Below are 24,573 nucleotides of genomic sequence, written 5' to 3' on the forward strand. Positions count from 1 at the left end.
TAAGCTTATGCCTCGTCTGCATCCTGTCATTTTGTTGTTGTATTTTTCTTTGATAAGATAATTTTTTGCAATATGATACTATAAAAACTAAATCAGTGCGAGGCCACTTGTAAGCTTTGTCTCTTTAATCTAACTTAGTAATAACAACCAAACACTGAGCCCAATACGGATGATGTACGATTGTTTTCTTGAATGTTATGTAATGCATGTGACAAACTGACCACTTAATCAACACTAAATCTATTAGAACTGGTTAGTTATTTTGAGTCCATTTTTAATTCAAAAAAGAGGATATTCTCTGATTTCAGCCTCTCAAATGTGAATAGGATCTGGTTTCTCCCCCCCCCCCCCCCGTGACAGTAAACTAAATACCTTTGAATTGGGGACAAAACTAGACATTTGAGGACGTCATCTTGGGTTTTTAATCCACATTTTTTACCAAACTAATGAAGAAAATAATCCCATGACAAGAATCGTCAGTTGCAGCCAAACTTAAGGGAACATTTTTCTTGAATGTCTAAAAGAGAACAGAACAACAGTTTTGTTGTGCACTTCCATTTTATTTTTTCCATTACACTGTAGTACCAGAAGTTGAATTTGTCTTCAGGCACTTCAGCGGCTGCAACTGGAAACTTTGGAAGAAGACGTTATCGTCCACAAACAACACTATAAATAATGTCTCAATCTGATGGTGAATCATGTCACTTATTGGCAGGGAAAGGTGTGCGATCACCACACTGCCTGTGACACCGGTGTGCTAAAATGGAGTCTGGTGGGAGGTAACTGTGTGCAAGTCTCTGCACTTTGGTTAAAACAATAGAACATAAAACAACTGAAAGAAGGAAATAAATGTGAAAAGTGATAAATCTCCTCCAGTCTCCTTCACTCTTTTGACAACACTAAAACAGTACAGACTGTTACTCTGTCTGTCCTGCACTCGTTTTGAATTGAATTAAAACTTGATTTTCATTGCAATGTAACCATGTTCATACAACCGTCCTGTAATACAATAAATCAGTAATTAGCTGTAAACAAGTCAAACTCGTTAATGTTTCAGAATTAAAGTTTTCATTGGGACTTCTCCTCACACACTTGAGACTATAACGATGATATAGCAGGTCCGTTTTATCCTCCATACAGGTAAAGTGCACTTTGAGTGTGTTTAAACACACACAGGCGATGTCTCTTTATGATATATTTGACATTAAAGAAACTAAATAAACGCAGCTGAATTAAAAATGCACAGTGAACTCTGCTTCACCTCTTCCTCTCTTGGCTAAAAGAAGTATCTACTGCCCCCCAGTGGCAGAACTGATGATGTGCAGCAAAAGAATCCAAACCATTTTCAAGTAAAAATCCATCTTCTGTTTTTAGACTTTTTCTCCATTTAAAATAAAAATGGACGTGGCACTTTTAGAAGACAAATACTTATGGACATCTTGTAGTTTTATGACGATTTAGAGGAAAACTAAAAGATGCTAAGTTAAGGGCTGGGATCTGGAAGTGAACAGTGTGACTGAATGAAAGGGAAAGTGTTAAATACTGAATAAATAGACTTTAAAACAAATTAACTGGTGATACCGGATGGAAAAACAGCCGCAGCTGAAACCTGAACACATGCAACCAACTTTAGAGTTCATGAATGAAAGTTTTGAGGTAGAGCGTCAGCGTGGCCTGACTCCAGCGTCAGACACTGAATACAGCTCAGGGAATCAACTCTCCTAAGTTGCTCACAGCCGGACGCGTACCGACGATGCCTTCAGGGAACCTGCAGGGCTGCGAGTTCATTTACCCTGCAGGACACCGCTCCAGAGATGCTTCTCTGACCTCTGACCTGCTTCAGACAGACTCTGAGATGTTTCTCATCACTGACTCAGCTCAGAAGGAGTTTCCCTTTTAAGTCCTTTAAAAAAATAAAATCCCTTCCCCTCGACTCACAGGAAGAGGTTGATTTTGGCGGGGACAGCCTTACAGCCGGTGGTGGAGAAGTAATGTCCCTGGACGGGATTGTAGATCATGTCGCCCCCGACTGCCTCCACCACGTCACTGCGGCCGCAGCTGCCCCGCTGGCAGAGCTGCGAGCGAACGCAGCGCTCCACGTGCCGTCGGCTAAGCGGCAGGAAGGGAACGAAGCGGGTGATGAGCTTCTGTTTGATGATGCTGGACTGGAAGAAACCGCCTGAAAAAGAGAGAGAGAGAGAGAGAGAGAGAGAGAGAGAGAGAGAGAGAGAGAGAGAGAGAGAGAGAGAGAGAGAGAGAGACACTGATGTAACCGTTTGATCAACATTCACCACACTATCAGCTCTTTGTAGTTTTAATTCCAAGTCTGTACTCAGCAAGAGCTTTTACACTTAACTTACTAAAGACACTCACTTGTCGTGCTGTTGTAAACCGCTCGTGAGATGGCGTCCTGCATGTCGGCCAACTTGATCTCCTCTCGGTCTCGTCCGGCCTCCCGGCTCTCCAGAGCCTTTTTGTTGATCACCTCCTCTCCTGTGGTGCTGCAGAGAAAACACACAAACCACCCTCAGTCCCTCATAACTGTTTCATGTTGAACTTGGGAGTTTTGAGTCCCTCAGAGAGAAGTTACCGTTCCAGCCAGATCTACTGTACCGGTGACTGTCCGGACTGAGGATAAAAGGATTACTTTCCAGAGTTCTCATAGTATTTTAAACTACTGAGCACTGCTTCGGTGTCTAAAAACCATTCAAACTCATTGATTTGTTAATGAAACTGGACTTTCTGGATTTCATTGCCCAATAATGGTGTGTGTGTGTGTGTGTGTGTGTGTGTGTGTGTGTGTGTGTGTGTGTGTGTGTGTGTGTGTGTGTGTGTGTGTGTGTGTGTGTGTGTGTTTTTACCCGATGAAGACGTAGATGGCTTTGCGGTAGTTAGTGCGAAACACAACGTGAGAGGGACCAAGGAAGGGTTCCAAGATGTCGATGAGACCTGGAGGCATCTTCTCCATCTCTTCAAAAAAGAAGACGGAGCGAGCGCACTCCGTCAGGTTCCCCTGCACCCAGCTCTTCAGCTCCTCCTGCAGACCAAAGGAGGGAAGTTGAGTCCTGACAGTCACAACCTTAAACTACTGCTTGAATCAAGACTAATGCTACCCAACACGTAGCGTACCCTGTACTCTTTGACCCGGTCGGGTAAGGGGAAGTGCAGCGTGGGAACAAACTGGTGGACATACGGGCTGCTCATCGCTGAGCCGTACAGATGATTTCCCAGCATGGAGCTGACCAGCGTCTTTCCCGTCCCCGAGGAGCCGTGGAAGGACAGCACCAGGGGCCGCTCGGGGCTTTTATTCTGAAGGAACCTCTCCACCTCCTCCGACACGATGTCCTGGGCCATGTGTTGTCCATAAACATTCTTGTAGAGGTCCCACTCCAGGTCTGGTGGTCAGGAAATAAAAGACACCTGTGATTTTAATGTTAACAACCATCCTCAACACCCTATTGACTCATCGCTTAAAACTTATTTCCTTTTCAATAAAACTGCTCCAGGAACTGCGGACCCACAGGAACTTATTCCAGGAATTAAAGTCCCAATACTGTGCCCTTTAGGTTGAGTCTTTTAGGGCTGAATAACTTAATTTAGACCCTGGTTCCTTCAGTATAAATGCAAATAAAGAAGATCCTGTGGTAGAAACAAGCTATTAGACTGTCATTTCTAACGCAACTTGACAAAACCCGGGAAAACACCTTCTCCAGGTTCAGGTATCCTTGATTTTGACCTTGTTGATGCACTACAAATTTGAATTGATCCTTATCAAAATGTTTTATGTTATGCAACTACATTTGATTAAAAATAATTACCCAATATAAGTGTTGGAAGAAGTATTCAGATCAAAAGTACTAATACACTGTAGGGATGGAGTGGTGCTTTGGATAAAACATACGTACAAATTTAAAAATCTAAATTACATTTAATCAACCTTTACTTTGACAGGGTTTCTAGCTCTACCTACTTGTGTTGAAATATAAATGAGATGAAAACCTGTTCTAGTTTAAATGACTGTGGGGTTATCATTATAATTGTAATTATTTTTAACGTCGCAATGACCGAGAGCTGGTTTCACCATATAAATAATATAAACACAAACAAGTCTTAAAATAAGAAAGGACTTCCTGTGTTTTGCTAGCTAACTTTAGCATAACAGCTAACTTACCTAGCAAAGCGGTGCTTTCAGTAACAGTATTAACTAGCTCTCCGTGAACACTGTAAACTAAAACACCGGTTAGCTAACCATTTGTGGACACAAACAGAACACATCACATGTGTTAAAATTACCGGAAAAACCTTGCTATGCTGTTATTTAGCCTGGCTAACACGAAGAAGCAGCCGTTAGTTAGCGTTAACGTTAGCTAACTTCAGTCGTCTTACCTTTGATATTCGGTTTAAAGTCGCAGTCACAATTTTCTGATATGCTACAGTAAAGCTTCTGGAAAACACCACAGACCGGGTTACAAAGGTATAAAAGCAGCACAGACAGGACGGCCAACATTTTGGCTGCCTGCTGGCTCACAGGAAAACACGACTGCAGCTTCTCCGGACGACAACCGGCCAGTTTGTAGTTTTTCTAGCCCTATGGGGGCGTCCAGAAACACGTAATGAAGTTACATAAAGGACTACATTTCCCAGAAAGCATCTGGGAGTAACTTATAGGACACGTTGGAGGGTCACAGTTCAGAGAAGCCCAGAGGTAAACACAACAGCTGGAGAAAATACTTAGTACACAATACACAGAAAAATCAACTAAAAATCAACTTTTAGACATTTTTATATCATATTTGATATCATTACACATTTATATTTGTAACGACCTGTGATGTCCTATAAAAATAAAACACTGTCAAAATAAAATCTCTTAAAAAAATGTTATTTTTACAGCAGATGGTGCTGTTATTGTGGAAATGGTTTGTAAATTAAGGATACGTTTTTATAGAAAAATAGACCAGACTGGAAAAACACTGTATGGTTTCATTTATTTTATCAAACACACAAGACGGTAAGGGTAATAAAACATTTTATGAAGGCAATACAACCACATTTGTAGCTATATTCTGCGTCTATTTGTAGTCATTTTGCATCTCTATGCTGTGTCCTTTTTTTATACATTATGACATTTTGAATTGTTATACTTTGCCTTTTCATAATTTTGTGTTGTTTTGTGTCTCTTTTCAGTCATTTAGGGTGTCTTAGTCGTCATTTTGTGTCTTCTAGTAGTCGTTTTGTGTACGTTTGTGGTCATTTAGTATCTCTTTTTGATTATTTTGTGTGTTTTTACTAACAACAATATGTGCCTGCTAGACAGAATTCAGTAATCCATCCAAGAAATGAGCGTCACACATGAAACGGACCGATTTCTGTGACAGTGAGGTAAACACGTTTATTCCCTTCTCATGTTTCAGATAATTATTAGACATTAATATTATGCAAAGTAGTAGAAATGTAGAAATGCTCTGTACCATTGTGCTGTACTCAGGTGTTTAGGGACAGTTGGCTCGTGGTGAAAGTCACAGTAAGTGTGATAGTGAGAAGCTTTCATTTGGAAGGAAACAGGAAGGAGAAGTTCTGAACTGACCCCAGCACTGATCACTGCACCAGTTCACTTTAAAATGATTAAATCCATACGGTTAAAAATGTGAAGATAAACATAATATAAACACATGTAAATGAAGATAGAAAGCTATTCTGTTATTGAATAATAGGACATACAGTGAAGGGCCAGCCTTCAGGCACACATGAAAACATACATTATACATACATATATATATATATATATATATATATAAATATATATATATACATACATATATATATATATATATATATATATATATATATATATATATTAAGCTAACGGACCGAAGCACAGCCTTAATCACAGAAACCAAGGACACATTTCTTCTGCTGAACAAAAGTACCGCATATATCCACTGCTATCTTCACATGGGGGTTCACAGATGCATTACAGTGGTCCTCACTTAGATATTGTATACTGCTAAATGAGAATACAATATACAATCTTGTGGCTCACACTTCTTGAGCTCATCCCAGATTATTAAAAAAAAGTTATTGAAAACACGTCAGCATGGTCTGACAGGCGGCTCCAGTCTGTTGGACAAGGCGGTCAGCACCTGGTCAAACTTGGCATATCGCAGAGCCTGGCTCTCTTGGGCTCCCCTGCTCCCCCACAGCAGCCTCATCTGGAAGTCGGTCAGGAAGAGCTCCAGGACCTCCGTCTGCTCCTGGAAACCTGCATCATCAGCAACATCATTGATTTGATTTCAGGTTTACGAACGCCCACCCTCGCACTCACACAGTTCCTGCTCAAGCTCACATGTCTGGCATGGACGTATTCTGAGTCAGCGGGCCCCTGGGCACAGACAAGTAAGAGGCCCCCCACTCTGTCTACGTAGCAACAAGACACCCACATTCAAAGAGTCGACTTTTAGTTGTTTAGTAGTCATTTTGTTTCTCGTTTTGGTAATTTCTTTCATTTTTAGTTGTTTTGTATGTCTTTTTGATTGTTTTTGCATCTATTTTTAGACATTTTGATTCTTTTTAAGTGGTTTTGCATCTATTTTTAGTCATTTTGCATCTTTTTGTGGTGGTTTTGCATCTATTTTTAGTCATTTTGCATCTTTTTGTGGTGGCTTTGCATCTATTTTTAGTCATTTTGCATCTTTTTGTGGTGGCTTTGCATCTATTTTTAGTCATTTTGCATCTTTTTGTGATGGTTTTGCATCTATTCTAGTCATGTTGCATCTATTTGTGGTGGTTTTGCATCTATTTTTAGTCATTTTGCACCTTTTTGTGGTGGCTTTGCATCTATTTTTAGTCATTTTGCATCTTTTTGTGGTGGCTTTGCATCTATTTTTAGTCATTTTGCATCTTTTTGTGGTGGTTTTGCATCTATTTTTAGTCATTTTGAATCCTTTTGTGGTGTTCTGCATCTATTTTTAGTAATTTTGCATCTTTTTGTGGTGGTTTTGCATCTATTTTTAGTCATTTTGCATCTTTTTGAGGTACTTTTGCATCTATGTTTAGTCATTTTGCATCTTTTTGTGGTGGTTTTGCATCTACTTTTAGTCATTTTGCATCTTTTTGTGGTGGCTTTGCATCTATTTTTAGTAATTTTGCATCTTTTTGTGGTGGTTTTGCATCTATTTTTAGTAATTTTGCATCTTTTTGTGGTGGCTTTGCATCTATTTTTAGTAATTTTGCATCTTTTTGTGATGGTTTTGCATCTATTTTTAGTCATTTTGCATCTTTTTGTGGTGGCTTTGCATCTATATTCAGTCATTTTGCATCTTTTTCTGGTGGTTTTGCATCTATTTTTAGTCATTTTGCATCTTTTTGTGGTGGCTTTGCATCTATTTTTAGTAATTTTGCATCTTTTTGTGATGGTTTTGCATCTATTTTTAGTCATTTTGCATCTTTTTGTGATGGTTTTGCATCTATTCTAGTCATTTTGCATCTATTTGTGGTGGTTTTGCATCTATTTTTAGTCATTTTGCACCTTTTTGTGGTGGCTTTGCATCTATTTTTAGTCATTTTGCATCTTTTTGTGGTGGCTTTGCATCTATTTTTAGTCATTTTGCATCTTTTTGTGGTGGTTTTGCATCTATTTTTAGTCATTTTGAATCCTTTTGTGGTGTTCTGCATCTATTTTTAGTAATTTTGCATCTTTTTGTGGTGGTTTTGCATCTATTTTTAGTCATTTTGCATCTTTTTGAGGTACTTTTGCATCTATGTTTAGTCATTTTGCATCTTTTTGTGGTGGTTTTGCATCTACTTTTAGTCATTTAGCATCTTTTTGTGGTGGCTTTGCATCTATTTTTAGTCATTTTGCATCTTTTTGTGGTGGTTTTGCATCTATTTTTAGTAATTTTGCATCTTTTTGTGGTGGCTTTGCATCTATTTTTAGTAATTTTGCATCTTTTTGTGATGGTTTTGCATCTATTTTTTAGTCATTTTGCATCTTTTTGTGGTGGCTTTGCATCTATTTTCAGTCATTTTGCATCTTTTTCTGGTGGTTTTGCATCTATTTTTAGTCATTTTGCATCTTTTTGTGGTGGCTTTGCATCTATTTTTAGTAATTTTGCATCTTTTTGTGATGGTTTTGCATCTATTTTTAGTCATTTTGCATCTTTTTGTGGTGGCTTTGCATCTATTTTTAGTCATTTTGCATCTTTTTCTGGTGGTTTTGCATCCCTTTAGTCACTATACTCTTTTGCAGTGACATTTTTATGAGTCAGGGCCCCGTGTGGCCCGTTCAGTAATCCATAGATGAACTCAGGGCTTCTGTGCAAGTCTGCCCTCAGATTTTTTTGTGCAATAATCACAAGCATTATCCATTGCCAGAGGAGGCCATGGCAAATCCTATTTAATGTCTTTACTTAATTTTGTTATTAAAGGTAATAATAAAAAAGTTCAACAGCACACCAAACTGTTCTCTCACCTTGTAGTTTGCTCTCAGCATTGGAGCGGTAGATGCCCCCCAGCTGAGCAATGGTCCTCGCCGCCCCCAGGTGGAACATGACGATGTCCACCCCGACCTCCACCGTCTCCCACGGCTCCGCCCCCTCGCCCACTGCCATGTTCTTCTCCAGCAGGGAGAGGAGGGGGAGAATGTGGGGGAAGGTGGTGCTGGACAGCGGACAGCTTTCTGGAGGATGAACACACAGTTTATCAAGTTTAAAGGGAGGTTTTTATTACAACATTTAAAGATATTTCATATTATATTATAACAACTGAGAAACTGTACAATTAACACAAAAATGTATTAATAAATTGGATTTGGCCATTTGGATAAACTTTGAGAGGATTATTTTCTGTGAATATTGCATCAGAAATGAGTTTTCCTGTTATTTTAATTAACTTAATCATAAAGACTTAATAAGCTCCTTTTTTGACAAAGTCAGTTTTTCCTCTCCCTGACGCTAATGCTTAATCAGCTGTTTGGTTGACAGCTACGTGAATATGTCTTGTGTTCAGATCTTCATCGTCCTAATCCTAAGTTTATCTTAAATAATAATTCAAACTTAGAAGTTCAAATGTCCTCACGACCCCCCGTGAAGTGTGGGTGACCCCCAAGATTGGGAACCAGCGGCGTGGAGGAGCCCTACCTCTCCCTTCGTTCAAACACTTCATGAACGGCCTCAGAGTTTTCTCGTAGAGAATGGCGCCCTCAGTGTGCCGCTGCCGTAACGCCGTCCAGGTCTGCTCCAGACGGGACACCTGAGACAGAAAAACATCCCCATTCAAAACCTTGCAGGATCACTTCCAGATGAAGGGGTCGGGCCCCCCGTTGCCCCCAGAAGAACCAGGGATTGAAATATACTCACACGCATTTGAATGCAATTGAAAAGAATATCTTATTTTTGTGATAGAATATATTTGGTGTAAAAGATGTTTTTAGATGGTTCGTCTGGAGGGGAAGCGTCTGTAGTGGGATTTGACTGGCTCAACTTACCTGTACAACACTAGATAAACTATACAATACTGTGGATGTATTGTATTTAAAATAATTAAATTCTTTTATAGTTTAAGAAATGGTTTATAATTCTGACCCTGAAAATTGTCTGATAAGTAAAAGAAGGTCGTTTTATCGGGAATGTTGTCTCTGCTGCTGCTTTTTTGTTTTCTTCTTGTCTCCCTTTATTTTATATTGATTTAATATTTTGTTCAACTACCCATTTGTTGCATGTCCAACCTTGCTTTCCCTTCTAACACTAGTATTTGACAGGGCTATTAGGTTCTTTCTTATGTTTGTTTTATCCTTATCTTTGTGTGTGTGTGTGTGCGTGTGTGTGTGTGTGTGTGTGTGTGTGTCTCCTGTTGCATTTACGATATCTTTATGAACTTGCCAGGTCATGCTTTAACTTTGAAATGGAGAACACAGGACGCAGCTGTAAATCCTTTTACAGCACTAATCAGAGATAGCACAGCCATCGTGCTGCAGTGAGATAATGCGCGGTGTGTGCAGTGTGCAGTGTGTGAGGGGTTACACCGCAGCTCTTATTGCAGGTGACTGACTGAGGCATGAATATCATAACTTTAATGAGTCATCAGTGTGACCCCAGGCCCCCGTGACGCCCTGTTTACCTGCGGCAGCTCCAAAGCTCTCATGACGGCAGCGAAGCCGAACATGTTGCCCATGGTGCTCTTGAGCTCCGCAGCGATCTGGATGATTTTGTGCAGCAGGCCGGCCCTCTCCTCGGTCGTGCCCGTGCAGCCCAACACATCCACGGCCAGCATGATGGCCATGGTCTGGAACCTGCAGGAGTTTAGATCCCAATCATATGACACAATCAAATGACACAAACATCATTAGCTCTCCCAAAACAGGAAAATCTAACTTTTCTTTTGTGGTTTAATCTAAATCTTGTCGCCACCTAAATCACAGGGTCTGTCCTCTGCACAACCACAGTTTTTCACTTTGATTTTCATTATTTGCAGTTCGGCTGCAACTGAAGATTATTTTCACTATCGATTGATTCTTCTTTTTTAACTTAAAGGTTGAATATGGGGAATCAGCAGATTTTTTTCAGTAATGGTAAGCACCCTGGAGGTGGGAGGGGCCCAAGGAGACCTTTGCAGAAAAAAAGAACGTCTGCTTGGGCCCCTCCCATCTCCAGGGCCCGGGGACAACTGTACGGCTGATGGCGGGCCTGGCCCCATGGGTGTGTTATTTCTTCTAAAAATATAGCTTTTAATAAAGATTCTACATATTCAACCTTTAAGTTTTTTTTTTAAATTCCAATTACAGTGTCAAGGTTTACACACCTTCTTATATCAGTGACCTTGTTTTCCAGTGGTGATGGTGGTGACCTCTTGCTTTCTTCTATACTCTGTCCATTTTTCCTAAAATTGTGTCTCTTTTGACAATACTTTATGTGTAATTTTTTCCATTACAAATATTTCTAACACAGTGCTTGCCCACTGCTCAAAGGTCGGTGCTCCTGCTTCATACCATAACCTTGTTATCGCGTTTTTAACATGCAGATGGCAGAAGATACTCATCCCCTTATTTCTTGGTATCGATATTGTTCATGTTCATCTAGTCTCTCATTCTAAATTCCTTATTCGTTCTGACTTTAAAATGTCAGAAAATAGTGAAAAAGTCCATCCCATTATCTCAAAGCCTTTAAATATCTCAAAGATATTCAGTTGAATCTGATATGGAACAGAAAAATGTAGGAAATCAGCATTTTCTGCCATTTTTTGCATTAAAAATTACGTTGGGGATTTAACTGATTACCAAAATAGTAATAGAGATTAGTCGATCCACTGACCGTTACAGCCCTAATTCGAAGCAGTAATTTGTCAGTTTTAGAGCAACCTGTTTACTTTAAAGCATTTAACATTTAGCTCGTTAAAATCAACACAAGCTAAATGGACTTGTACTTCTATAGCGCCTTTCTCGTCTTCTGACTACTCAAGGTGCTTTCACACTACTTGTCACATTCACCCATTCACACTGATGGCAGTGGACATCTGCGTACCATCTCATCTAACCCTTCACATCAGATTAACACACCCATTCGCAGCACGGGGAGCAATTCCGGGTTCAGTGTCTTGCCAAGGAAACTTTGACACATGGACCAGGGGAGCTGGGGATTGAACCGCTAATCTCTTGAATGGAGGACAACCCACTCTGCCGCTGAGCCACAGTCAGCAGCTAGTCTCAGACAATCACACAGGTCGGCTGTTTGTCTGATTTTAGTTTCACTGTATGTAAATGCATGTCAATGCTCTTTTTTACAAACATGTGACTAATAAAAACTTTGAACTTTAATGGGGGCAACGGCTAATATTTTGGACTTTCTGGTGCAGCCAGCAAATATCCGAACAAAGACTTCCTCTTTTGAGGCGCGGCCATTGTTTACGGTCCGATTAGAAACTTGAGAAGTGGGAATGGAGTTGACATCTCTATAGACAGATATCTGTATGTGGATGCAGAAAAATAACAACAAGCCAAAGAGGGATTGTGACAGTAAAGTAACCCCAGTGTTCAGGATTTCTGGATCCTTGCTCACCTCTCCAGCAGGTCCAGTCTCAGCTGTTGGCCATGTGGTAAAGTGAGCAGCTCCATCCCAGAACTCACTCCCATCATCCTTTGCCCCTCCGGGGTCACCTCCAGAATTCTGGCCACCTGGAAACACAGACGCATGACTGTTGGTTATCTCCTGTTTGTGATTTAATCCATCATGTGTATCCATGTATGTATATATCGTACCGTGCAGTCAGCCTTGGTGATGTGTTTGGCTGCCATCCTCGGGTCGACCTCGGCCAGCAGCTCCTTCACCCTCCGCAGGACTCCCACCTCCAGAGGCTTGTTCTCCTTGGGCATCAGCAGCGACTGGTACCCACTCGGTCTGAACAAAGAGGCCGTCTCCACCACCGGCGAGAAGTACACGTTCCCATCCTCCACCCTGAGTGGAGCCACGCCCGCTGACCCTTCCTCCACCCGCAGCCTCTCCACGTAGCTCTGGGGGCCGGGGTACAGCTCCGTGTAGCAGCTCCCACCTGCGTCCAAGGACGGGGAGTCCCGGTTCAGATGAGGTTGGGGTCTGTTGTTACACTGTCTGTGGAGGGTGCTGCTGGGAGAGGGAGTGGCTCGGGCGCCATCCAAGCGCCTGCTGAGGGACGGGGATGGAGCCGCGCTGGCTGCTCGGCTGCTGCTGATGCTTCTAGACAGTGGGGCTGCAGGTGGATGAAGCGAGAGAGAGAGAAGTTTATGAACCGTAAAACAATGTGATCCCGTCCACTTTTACTTCATCAGCCCGTCAAATGATTCAGGTATCAGTTCGTTTTATAAAAATAAGAAAAAAGATTTTTTTTAAAAGTCCATTCGTTCTGACCATAGCAGCCACTACATCATGCTGTATTAAAGAATAAAGATACATTGAATATCAAACTTTCTGAACCGCTGTAGCAAGTTCTCATGGTACAGAATAAATACAGAATAATAATGTTACCCACTGTGCAATGTGACATCGGAGTGACATATTTTCCATGTCATTTTTGGACTTCTAATTTCACTACACCAGAGGGGTTGTTTTGTAACACCAGGCGACGTCTTATTTCGAAGTTTACCAAACGTCGAATGTTGACGCCCATGGGTCCTCCGTGTAAAGCCTGTTTACTGTATATTTCTAATGTGGTCGTTTGTGGACGTCTTTTCAACATCAAATTTACTCTCATTTGAGAGTACCTCTATAAGAATAATAATATCTTGGCACTTTTCTAGGGTCATAGACCTTATGGCTGCCATTCAGTTGCTACGGCCCCTCAGACCACACCTCAAACATACTTGGACTTATAAACTTAGACTTCTCTTTATTGATCCCGTTGGGATGAATCCAGCTGGAAAATTGAATGTCCAGCAGCTTACAAAACCACGAGGAAGGTATTTAGATGTGGAAAGGTGAGGGAAGTGTCATGATTGTTGGGGGTTCGATTCATGTTGTTTGGTGCTAGCAGGGGCGCTAGCAGGGGCGCTAACATTAGCTTGTTGCTCTTGACCTGCATTTTCTGGCTCTGTAGTATTTGACTGTCGGAGAATTCTGGGGATAAGGTGGATAAGTTACCATGAAATTATTTATCACTAATTGCATTTCCAAATAAAAAAAACAGATACTAACAAAAATACCTTACATATATGTCTAAAAAAAACTTGATTATTCAAAAGAAACCAGTTAAAGAAAACAGGAAAATGTAAAATAACAAAAAAAACCACATCATGTACATTTCCTGCACCTGTCATAGACGTCCATATCACGTCCAAAAAATGTACCCTGTTCAAAGGTCAAATGATGAACGTCAATATGACGCCCAAGTTGGGTCATGGTTGGATGTCCAAAAAGTGGAGCTAGTTTGGATGTCGAATAGACATCCAGAATTGGTCATGGACTGACGGAGCCAATATGGACATAATCTGAACGTCTATCTGATGTCCAGTGTTAAGTGGCTGAGGTGTCATATTGTATGCCCCTTTTAAAGTTACTGTTTTTCTTATATTTCTACCACTTCATTTCTTCCAGCATAAGCATTCCACGCGCTTGTACTTGTGTAACCGGACGATAAAAATCTTGAATCTAAAGTTGGCAGATTGTTTTAACAACTTGAGCTTCTTTGTGAAATATATTTGTTTTAATGTGTAATTCATTGGTCTCAGAGAAGAACTCACTGACTGTTTTTTAAAATGTCAGTGAATTGGGGTCATAACGGTTCATGCATGAGCATGCTGTTTGGTTACACACCAAACCTTTACCCTGCAAATTACATCACACTGACTCAACAACTTTGGCTGAGGGTGTAGGTTCAACGTTAAGGCTTTTTAATTCAACTGCCTCCTCTCCACGTTTACATTTTATTTCTGCTGGGCTTTTTTTTTGTTGATTTTCTTTTTCGTGTAGTAGGAAAAGAGTAGGACATGTTATAAGGATTAAAACAAACAAAATAAACCTAAAACTTTTCTTCTCAGGTGCATTTGCCTTTGTTCCATATTAAACACAGTCTTATCTTAGTACTTAATCTTAATGGTCAATATTCAAATTTAACACACAACACTCCCTTTGGTGCAGCACCCCCCCCCCCCCCCCCACCATTGTGTAACTAACCTGCAGCTGCATACCACGCACACTGAGAACTTTATCCAACACTCTCTGAGCTGCTTTAACAGTCCCAGCTGGACGACTGTCAGTCAGTCCGCTGTCTGCTGTGAGGGAAGCCAGACGCACAAGCAACAAGCTCACGTGTGAAATCCGTTGACTGGGACGCTCTCGGTAAGTGTTCAGTGAGGTTAAAATAGTTTCAGCTCAGTTGTGTTTGTGTTAACTGTTGGGTGACATGAGTTTTACTGTGATATATGTGCATGCACAGTGTTCAGTTACACGCTGAGTTCCTACAGATGTATGCTACTGTCTCAAAGCCTATAGTGACTTCCAGATGTTTCCTACTGACGCTTTATGAATGCTTTCAGCAACCAGGCTTCAAAACCTTTAAAAGTTCAGCTTATGCATCCATGAGAATAAAATCAAAGTTTAGTTTAGTTTGGATGAACAGATTTATTACAACGGCAAAACACAATGAGCCAGATTACAAAAAGCTAAATTAAATTAAAGCAAGAACATTGCGGAACCTTAGAAACAGATGCATATCAGCTCACAAAATCGCCTCATTTCCTGTTTACGGAAATTTTGTTTTCCCCCTTTTGACTGAGAACCCTTGTAATGCATTACAGATCTTTGTTACTGAATGCATTGCTCTAAGCTCTCAGGTCTCCAAATATGTTAAAGTGATAATAATATGATGTTATGTGTTTTACTCACATAAAAGGTGTTATTTGTCTTAATTGTCGCTAAGAAAAGAGCCCACATCATTAAGTCCCTGCACTGGCCTCCAGGCACTGAAGTTTTGTAAGCCTTTCCTTAGTTGTATGACTGATTGAAATTATGTTTTTTTTTTTCAAGTCAAACGTGTCATACATGTAATTTGTTATTATTTTTAGTAGTAGTAGTAGTAGTAGTAGTAGTAGTAATTCTTTCCTTTTGCTCACACAAAATGGTATTATTTTGTTTTACCACAAACCTTGTAAAATACAAACGGGAGCTGCTAATAAATTCCTGTTATAGTTCGACACCTATCATGACTGAGCGTCACATGTACATGAACACAAAGCTGTGAAACCTGAGAGAGAAATCCATAATAATCCAATAAGCGGGGTAATTCCCCACACTTTGTGGTTGTGTAATGAAAGAATCAGAAAGTTACGTAAGCATTGTTATTCTCTAGCATTTGTAAACCATATAATGTAAATTTAATGTAAAGCAGGTTGTCAGTTTGTCATGTAAGGCTGCCTTTATGTTGCCAGTAGGTGGCGCTAAGACTGAGTCATATTGGCTTGTAGATGTCATTAGGCCTGGTTTATTATCAAGACATTAAATATGCAACAACTTTGTGTTTTATAGGGAACATTGGTATTTGCAGCAGTGGCTCAGCATCAACGTCTTTCTTTCAATTACTTCTCAGGGGGACTATGACTACGAGTCAATATTGAGATGAAGATATCCTCGGGCCTTGTCTATTATCAAATTTGAGAAATATGAGGCAGATTGGACAATGTAAGCTGAAGTGACAACGTCCTGTTTTATGGCGAAACACGATTTTTGGCCGCCACAGCATCCTCGCTCCATGAAAACTCAAGCTTTAACTTTTCACCGTTAACGTCTTTAGATATTAAAGACTGATTTTGAAGTCTCAGACCCTGATAACAATAATCGCATTATTAGTACACTCGTACAGTCGCACTCTTAAAGGAATATTTCACCTTCAAAATGGCCATTTGTATATCAGTTACTGTTTTTTTAGAAATCTTGGAAAAAATCTTTGTTTTGTTGCATGCTTCTATGGTGAAAAACTGAGAAAAGTTTGATGAATTTTAAAAATAGGGGACCATATTTACAGCCATTAACCATGTTCATTTTGAAGTATATCCGTCGCTTTACACTTCACTAGACGCCCCTGTCCTTTAATAAAAATCATCTTAGCCTTTGACTTTCAAACAAACACAAGAACAATGTGTCTTTTTTGGAATCTCAAATTTCTCCTGCCTCTAACTGATCCTAAACTGTCCACCAAGGTTAGTTTGAATTAATCTGACGTGAAAAAAGACCTTTTACATATGCAATACTTACAGTACATATCTAGTTCTTTTGAAGGTTGTCTGGACTATGAACAGTAGGCCTACTGTGAGTGTACCCCTGGAAAACATCTACTAAAGATCAGTTAAGCCTATCATCTGGAAGTTAGCGGTTTTGATGAATGGAGATAAGGCTGTATCGGAGTATCAAGCATCAGAAGTTTTACAAGCAGGCAAGTCACATCTTTATCTAAACGGTCAACCAGAGTCCAGCTTCCAGTGAGGGGGTTAATCATTCCTCAAATGTTGTTTTCAAGACTAAAATGTTATTCCCTCAGTAAAGTACCAATCTAAGAGGAATGCCAAAACTGTATTTTCTCGCTCTGTTCAGTTCTTTGTCAAGTTGATGCATGCCACTGAACTCCAGAAGGGTGAGGCCTTGTTTAGAGAGACAAACCTAACATTCTTACACCTCTTGTCAGATTTTGTTTCAGAGATGTACCGAGCCATCTTGCTGCTCTGCTCCTTAGCCTTGGTAAATGGAGGAAAAGTCTTGGTGTTCCCTGTGGATGGAAGCCACTGGGTCAACATGAAAATCCTTGTCGAGGAGCTTCACTCCAGAGGCCATGAAATCACAGTGATGCGACCTTCAGACAGCTGGTATATCAAGCCAGAGTCCCCTCATTACAAGTGCATCACTATAAATTCCTCTGCTGGTTTTGATGAGGAACAGTTTGGATTATTCGTAACCACAACGTTAAACATTCGACGGCAAGGTGCTTCACTTTGGACTCGTATATCTCTGGAGTATGAACTGGTGGAAGCATTCTATCAGATGAATAAGCAGGTGGTTCGTATGGTGGAGGACATGTTTGAGAATAGCCAACTGATGCAGAGCCTGCATGATGCCAAGTATGATTTGGTACTGACGGACCCCGCGATTGGTGGTGGGGTGCTTCTTGGTCATCGTTTGGGTCTTCCACTTGTCTTTAATGTGAGGTGGACTGTTCAGGGTGAGGGGCACCATGCAATTGCACCTTCACCACTCTCTTATATCCCAATACCAGGGGCAGAGCTGACTGACAAGATGACATTTTCCCAAAGGGTCCAGAACATACTTTACTATGGCTTTACAATATTTCAAACTTGGTATGTCACAGAACCAAACTACAAACCACTTGTCCACCGTTACTTTGGAAATGATGTACACTACATGGAGCTGTTTCAGGCAGCAGATATCTGGCTCATGAGGAATGATTTTACCTTTGAGTTCCCAAGACCCACGATGCCAAACGTCGTCTACATGTCAGGATTTCAGTGCAAGCCCTCTAAGCCCCTGTCTAAAGAGCTAGAAGACTTTGTCCAGAGCTCTGGTGAACATGGCGTCATCGTTATGACATTGGGAACCCTGGTGGCAGAACTTCCCGAGGACATTACTGAGGGCATTGCGGCTGCTTTCGCTCAACTTCCTCAGAAGGTGATCTGGAGGCTCAAAGGCAAAAGACCATCTACCCTGGGCAACAACACCTTACTCTTGGACTGGCTACCTCAAAACGACCTCCTTGGTCACCCCAAGACCAGAGTGTTTGTGGCCCATGGAGGCACCAATGGAATACAAGAGGCCATCTACCACGGCGTCCCCCTAGTCGGCCTGCCCCTCATGTTCGACCAGCCAGACAACTTCTTCAGGATGAAAGCAAGAGGTGTGGCCAAAGTTCTGGACATTGCAACTGTGAACAAAGACAACTTCCTAGAGGCACTGAAGGAGGTTCTCTATGACCAAAACTACAGGGAGAAGATGAAGGTCCTGTCCAACCTGCACAGAGACCAGCCTATGAAACCACTGGACCGGGCCATGTTCTGGATTGAGTTTGTCATGAGGCACAAAGGAGCGGCGCATCTACGGACAGAGTCTTACAAGATGTCCAGGATCCAGTACCACTGCATTGATGTGGTGGCGTTTATTTTGGCAATTGTTCTGCTTGTATTTGCTGTTTTTGTTATTGCAGTTAAGTTTTTGTGGCGGAGAGTGTTTTCCAGAAGTAAGGTCAAAATGGAATGATGAATGAGCTGCAAGTAAGTTGTGGACGTTTTCTGTATCCTGGTTGATTTTTCTTAAAGTGAACAATTACATTCATAAAGTATCCTGTTAGAATCCTTGGCAAGATACTTACACTCTGTGTATGTTCACATGCCTGTATGTGTGCAGCTGAAACCTCATATTTTCTAATGACTTCAATACCTCAAATGTTTTCTTCTGTTTGTTTGTTTACAGTTTTTTAGAGATCCTGCTGACTAAAAACATAAATAATTTACAATACAATTGTATTAGTTAATCCTAAAGTAAAGTGATCAGTATTAAGTCAATATCGAGGAATGTATGGAAGAATTTGTTGCTGTTTTTTTGAAAAAAATAAAAAAGATCTCATGAACTAATGCGCTTACTCAACGAAATGTTATACACTTAATTTTATTCAAATGCCACCTACAGTATATCGTGTGACTGTCCATCACTAGAGCTGGGAGATGAGGATACGATGTGGTCATGTTATCGTTCCGCTCATTTTTGATGTCTAAAATGTGTATTTCGAAACTAACTATATGTGTAAAAGTAATACTTCAATAAACCATTTGACGAGTTTGATGTTGTGTACTGCATGGCAATGGAACACGGTTCCTTACTGAACAAAAAATCAATTATGTTCATTGTGCTTTTGCTTATCGTTATCATGTACCAACAGTCTGCAAATATATAATGAAAAACTTGCATCATGGCCAATACATTTACACAGTAACACATATACACAGGAGCGTATATATACGGTATATAAACATAAAAACCTGCTCTGTTAAAGATAAACAAATAGTGTACAAGAAATTCCAGTCAAAAATATTGGAAAATACTTGCTTTTTATGCAAAAGTGACTACAGAACATTTTTTTCAATTAAATATCCAAAAGAGAATTAATTGAAACAGCCATTTAATCAAATAAATGCTTTTTATGTTTAGTTTACCTGACCAGCAATTTATGCTGTCCTCTTTTCCAAGTTATGTATTAAAAATCTTAATACTTTGTTTGAATTTTGTCTATCAAAGCTGTATTTTCTACCATAAAAAAGACAACAGATTATACAAATGTACTTATTACAGAGATGTTCATAGTCAGGACAGACATTTCTCATGAAAACTATGACGCAGCTGAAATAAGACAACTCTGCTCTCTATTTTTCTTTTATGCTCAGTTTTTGGTTAGACCTTGGTTAGATTAATGGACACTCTTGAACTCAAGAATTGTAAAGTGTTGTTAAGAGGAACAGATCTAACATTCTTACATCTTTTGTCAGAATCTCCTTCAGAGATGTACCAACCGATCTTAGTGGGACTCGCAGTGCTGCTCTGCTCTTCACCTTTCGTAAATGGAGGGAAAATCTTGGTGTTCCCCATGGATGGAAGCCACTGGGTCAACATGAAAATCCTCGTTGAGGAGCTTCACTCCAGAGGCCATGAAATCACAGTGATGAGGACATCAGACAGCTGGTACATCAAGCCAGATTCCAATCACTATAAGTGCATCACCATGGATTCCTCTGCTGGTTTTGAAGAGGGACGCTTTGGGTCATTTGCAACCACAATGTTAAACATGCGGCGGCAGGGTGCTTCACTTTGGACTCTTATATCACTGGAGTATGAACTGGTGGAACAGTTCTATCATATGCATAAGCAGGTGGTTCGAATGGTGGAGGACATGTTTGAGAATAGCCAACTGATGCAGAGCCTGCATGATGCCAAGTTTGATATGGTTCTGACAGACCCTACACATGGTGGTGGGGTGCTTCTGGGTCACCGTTTGGGTCTTCCACTTGTCTTAAATGCGAGGTGGACTGTTAGGGGTGAAGGCCATTTTGGCCTTGCACCTTGTCCATTGTCATATGTCCCAGTACCAACGACACAGCTGAGTGACAAGATGACGTTTTTCCAACGGGTCAAGAACATACTTTGCTTTGTCTTTACATGGTTACAAATTTTTTATGTCACAGAGCCAAACTACAAACCACTTGTCCATCGTTACTTTGGAAATGATGTACACTACATGGAGCTGTTTCAGGCAGCAGATATCTGGCTCATGAGGACTGATTTTACCTTTGAGTTCCCACGACCCACGATGCCAAACATCGTCTACATGTCAGGATTTCAGTGCAAGCCCTCTAAGCCCCTGTCTAAAGAGCTAGAAGACTTTGTCCAGAGCTCTGGTGAACATGGCGTCATCGTTATGACATTGGGAACCCTGGTGGCAGAACTTCCCGAGGACATTACTGAGGGCATTGCTGCTGCTTTCGCTCAACTTCCTCAGAAGGTGATCTGGAGGTACAAAGGCAAAAGACCATCTACCCTGGGCAACAACACCTTACTCTTGGACTGGTTGCCTCAAAACGACCTCCTTGGTCACCCCAAGACCAGAGTGTTTGTGGCCCATGGAGGCACCAATGGAATACAAGAGGCCATCTACCACGGCGTCCCCCTAGTCGGCCTGCCCCTCATGTTCGACCAGCCAGACAACTTCTTCAAGATGAAAACAAGAGGTGTGGCCAAAGTTCTGGACATTGCAACTGTGAACAAAGACAACTTCCTAGAGGCACTGAAGGAGGTTCTCTATGACCAAACCTACAGGGAGAAGATGAAGGTGCTGTCGAACCTGCACAGAGACCAGCCTGAGAAACCACTGGACCGGGCCATGTTCTGGATTGAGTTTGTCATGAGGCACAAAGGAGCGGCGCATCTACGGACAGAGTCTTACAAGATGTCCACGATCCAGTACCACTGCATTGATGTGGTGGCGTTTATATTGGCAATTGTTCTGCTTGTATTTGCTGTTTTTGTTATTGCAGTTAAGTTTTTGTGGCGGAGAGTGTTTTCCAGAAGTAAGGTCAAAAAGGAATGATGAATGAGCTGCAAGAAAGTTGTGCTTTTAGATCCTAAATTAAATGTTTAGAAAGCAATAAAATCTGTAAAAAGTTGTGTTACAGTTAGCGGGAGACATACAGTCTAATGGTAAAATGCATGGTAAAAGGGTCATGTTTGTGTTTGTTCGAAAAGATATAATCCATTCATGTACAGGAATGTTTTTGAAGGATTTCTTGAGGTTTTTTGGAACATTTCTTTGTTGATTTCAATAAAGCACAGCAGTTTTAAAAAAAATGCAATGACACATGGCACATATAGCTTGTGATTGTCTATTACTACAGCTCTGGCTGATTATCCGATGCTACTTATTACTTGACATCATTATCATTATTGTTATCGGTCCATCTATTTTGATTACTAGAGCGTACAAGAACTAGAACATTTTGTGTAAATGGTTAATTAAAGTGGGTCTGTCACATAGAGGATAAATACATGAGTGGTTACATTAGTGTTTGTTTTCTGAATTGAGGCACAAGAATGAGAACCTTTTGTGTACAGTTTTTTTCAATTGCTAAAACACTAAACCCTGTTGTCTGAACCAATTTCTCTGTTGCCTGAACCCACTGATTGAATCAATCACTCTTTTGGCAAAACCATGAGCACTTTTCACCTGTTTAGACACAACTTACCAACACATTTTCATTGTGATGCACATGTGCTGCATAATGGTGAGCACAGATGGCAAAAGTCAAACACAATTAAAGCACGGTTGTCACTACTTGAACACAACAACTCAAAATTGATCACACTTGTGGCTAATGATGTGAGGGAATATATAAAGCCAGTTCAAAGAGCACTGATTTGTGAGGCACTACAATGGATAGAAATCTGAGAGGAAGAGTTCGTGTAAGAGGAGGTCGAGGAGATCGAGGTGATCAAGGTGGTCAGCGAAGACAAAGAACAGTAATATCTGATGAAATCAGAGCTACTGTGATTGACCATGTTCTTGTCCATGGTATGAGCATGAGGGAGGCCAGACAAAGCGTACAACCAAACATCGGTAGATTCACTGTGTCCACCATAATCCGAAGATTTAGAGAAGAGAACAGGTAATTACCTTTTTTGACATTATAGTACAGTATGTAAATGTTGAGAGCAAATTACTGTATGACATACATTTTTTTTGATTGCTTTGACGCAGTAGTCAACTCAATATACACATTTTTCAAAACTGTTGACGCAAACGCCTAAACAGTGGCACCAACGGTCAAAATGACTCATTTTGCCTGCAAAAGGCTCTACCTCCGCCAAAATATTTAATATATGGACCAAAAGCAAATTTTGCCCTCAAACAACACAAGTTCCACACAAGTGCATAAGCGCTTCCAATCCGTCATTAGACAAGGGGCATCAAAATACAACATTCAGCTCTCAATGTGAATCAGTGCTGCATTACTGGTCAGCAGCTTACATATCAGCGCCAATTTGCTTTCTTGCAAAAAATAGATCCAGAATCATATACAATGATTTTTCAGATGTTATTGAATGCAGTATTCATTCTTTTTTTTTGAGATTGTGGCTAAGACATGAAATATTCCAACAGAAACCACAGATATAGTATAAAAATCCACGACTGTGTAAGACATAAGGAAAATGAAAATAAAAATTCTGTACAATAAAGAAAAAAATCTCTTCTAGTCAATTCTCTCTTGACGAAAAAGGCCACATAGCCTTATCTACATCACACTCAGTATTTTCTCTTGCGATGCACCGAGGGAAAAATCTTCTTGCATGCCTGATCCAGCCTTGGCATGCCTCTGCATCTATATCTTGGGCAGCAGCGGTCATTGCATCGATCAAGTGCATCTGGTCATAGGGGCGATGATCGTAAACCTTCCATCTCCATGCCCTGAAGAATTCCTCTATAGGATTTAAAAATGGAGAGTATGGAGGAAGCCTGCAGACTGATTGCAAATTGAAAAGTTGTGTGAAGCAGTGTCAAACAGGTGCTTCAGTGATTTCATACTGGTCAAGAAGTGTCTAAGAGATGGGAACATATATGTTCTGTTTGGTTACCACAGCTAAAGCACTGGAGTTTGGACTGCTTGAATGACATCTGCCTTAACTGATTTGCAAAAGGGTGCGGGAAGTGTGTCAAAACAATGACAATGGGTTAACTCATTTGCAAGAGGTGTCTTTTGCTCTGCTGAGAGAGTGATGATGAAGACTGAGAGGTCACCAGTTTCTTCAACCAGGTCAAAGCAATCAAAAAAAAAACTGTATTACAGTATATACTGTACCACAGTTTACTGGAAGTCAATATATGTTTCAGTACATCACTGTGCCAATGTACTGTAGTATTGTAATGGAGGGTTAGTCTAACTGTCTGTAGGCCTAGTATTCCATGTATATGTTTTGTAACTGCATGTTCTCTTTTTGTAGAATTGAAAGACTGCCACATGGGGGTGGAAGGACAGGTGGCACATGTACACAAGTGGCAAATGCATACAATTTCTGTTTGTTTTGTACAAGTGCTGCGTGTAAATGAACAAAATTTCTGTTTTTTGTCTTTGTGTAAAGTGCTAAATGCACAGGTGTTTTGTTTTGCAACATGCAGTCAGCTTCATGTCCTGAGCGTTGTGTTTCCTATTTTTCTATGTAGTGTTTAGTGGCTGCTCAGTAGTGTTTTTAATTTTGATTGACTTGGGGCACGATTTGACAACAAAGTTTAGTTTTGGGCACAGATTGAACTGTTTTGAGGTGAAAGTTTGGTTTTGCAAGAAGAGTCTGAGGTTTTGTGAACGTAGCTTGAAAATTGGGGTTTGTGTTCAAAGTTTAGAGAAAAGGAGAGAAGCTTTCAAGAAATGTGTCTTAGCAATCGAGAAAAACTGTAATAGTAGGTATTGGCTTACTGGTATCGTCTTACACTACTTTTCTAGCTGAACTAGTTTTGGGGTTTTGTAATCGGGTAACACTATTGTGTTTAAAGTTTCTGTTTATTTCTCACATTCAC

At 40.6% G+C, this 24,573-nt stretch overlaps 4 protein-coding genes across 5 annotated transcripts in view; 2 read left to right on the top strand and 2 right to left on the bottom strand.

Annotated features, from left to right (window-relative positions):
* Positions 1-466: 466 nt before the first annotated feature.
* Positions 467-4,522, bottom strand: tor2a (torsin family 2, member A). Its single transcript, XM_083912024.1, has 5 exons — positions 4,387-4,522; positions 3,130-3,395; positions 2,862-3,037; positions 2,374-2,501; positions 467-2,179 (listed from the first exon to the last, which is right to left on the bottom strand). Exons 1-5 carry the CDS (start codon positions 4,505-4,507, stop codon positions 1,935-1,937), a joined length of 936 nt encoding a protein of 311 aa, XP_083768150.1. The 5' UTR covers positions 4,508-4,522; the 3' UTR covers positions 467-1,934.
* A 1,349-nt stretch (positions 4,523-5,871) lies between these two features.
* The window catches only part of sh2d3cb (SH2 domain containing 3Cb), a 46,395-nt gene continuing 27,693 nt past the window's right edge, over positions 5,872-24,573 (bottom strand). For both annotated transcript variants that reach the window (XM_083912627.1, XM_083912628.1), the window contains 6 exons: positions 12,251-12,717; positions 12,051-12,166; positions 10,117-10,288; positions 9,138-9,249; positions 8,471-8,677; positions 5,872-6,262 (listed from right to left, as the gene is read on the bottom strand). In XM_083912627.1, coding sequence (XP_083768753.1) covers positions 6,093-6,262; positions 8,471-8,677; positions 9,138-9,249; positions 10,117-10,288; positions 12,051-12,166; positions 12,251-12,717 — 1,244 coding nt within the window. In that variant the 3' untranslated portion in view covers positions 5,872-6,092. The remainder of the gene's footprint in view (positions 6,263-8,470; positions 8,678-9,137; positions 9,250-10,116; positions 10,289-12,050; positions 12,167-12,250; positions 12,718-24,573) is intronic.
* Positions 14,725-21,597, top strand: LOC310946223 (UDP-glucuronosyltransferase 2A2-like; the record flags this gene model as incomplete). The annotated part of the gene is made up of 2 exons (XM_083912629.1): positions 14,725-14,801; positions 20,003-21,597. The coding sequence occupies exon 2, from the start codon at positions 20,017-20,019 to the stop codon at positions 21,595-21,597; it is 1,581 nt and encodes a 526-aa protein (XP_083768755.1). The 5' UTR covers positions 14,725-14,801; positions 20,003-20,016.
* Positions 14,752-18,839, top strand: LOC310946224 (UDP-glucuronosyltransferase 2A2-like). Its single transcript, XM_083912630.1, has 2 exons — positions 14,752-14,801; positions 17,140-18,839. The coding sequence occupies exon 2, from the start codon at positions 17,154-17,156 to the stop codon at positions 18,717-18,719; it is 1,566 nt and encodes a 521-aa protein (XP_083768756.1). The 5' UTR covers positions 14,752-14,801; positions 17,140-17,153; the 3' UTR covers positions 18,720-18,839.

Source organism: Echiichthys vipera (genome assembly GCF_963691815.1).
Source record: "Echiichthys vipera genome assembly, chromosome: 4".
Lineage (NCBI taxonomy): Eukaryota > Metazoa > Chordata > Actinopteri > Perciformes > Trachinidae > Echiichthys > Echiichthys vipera.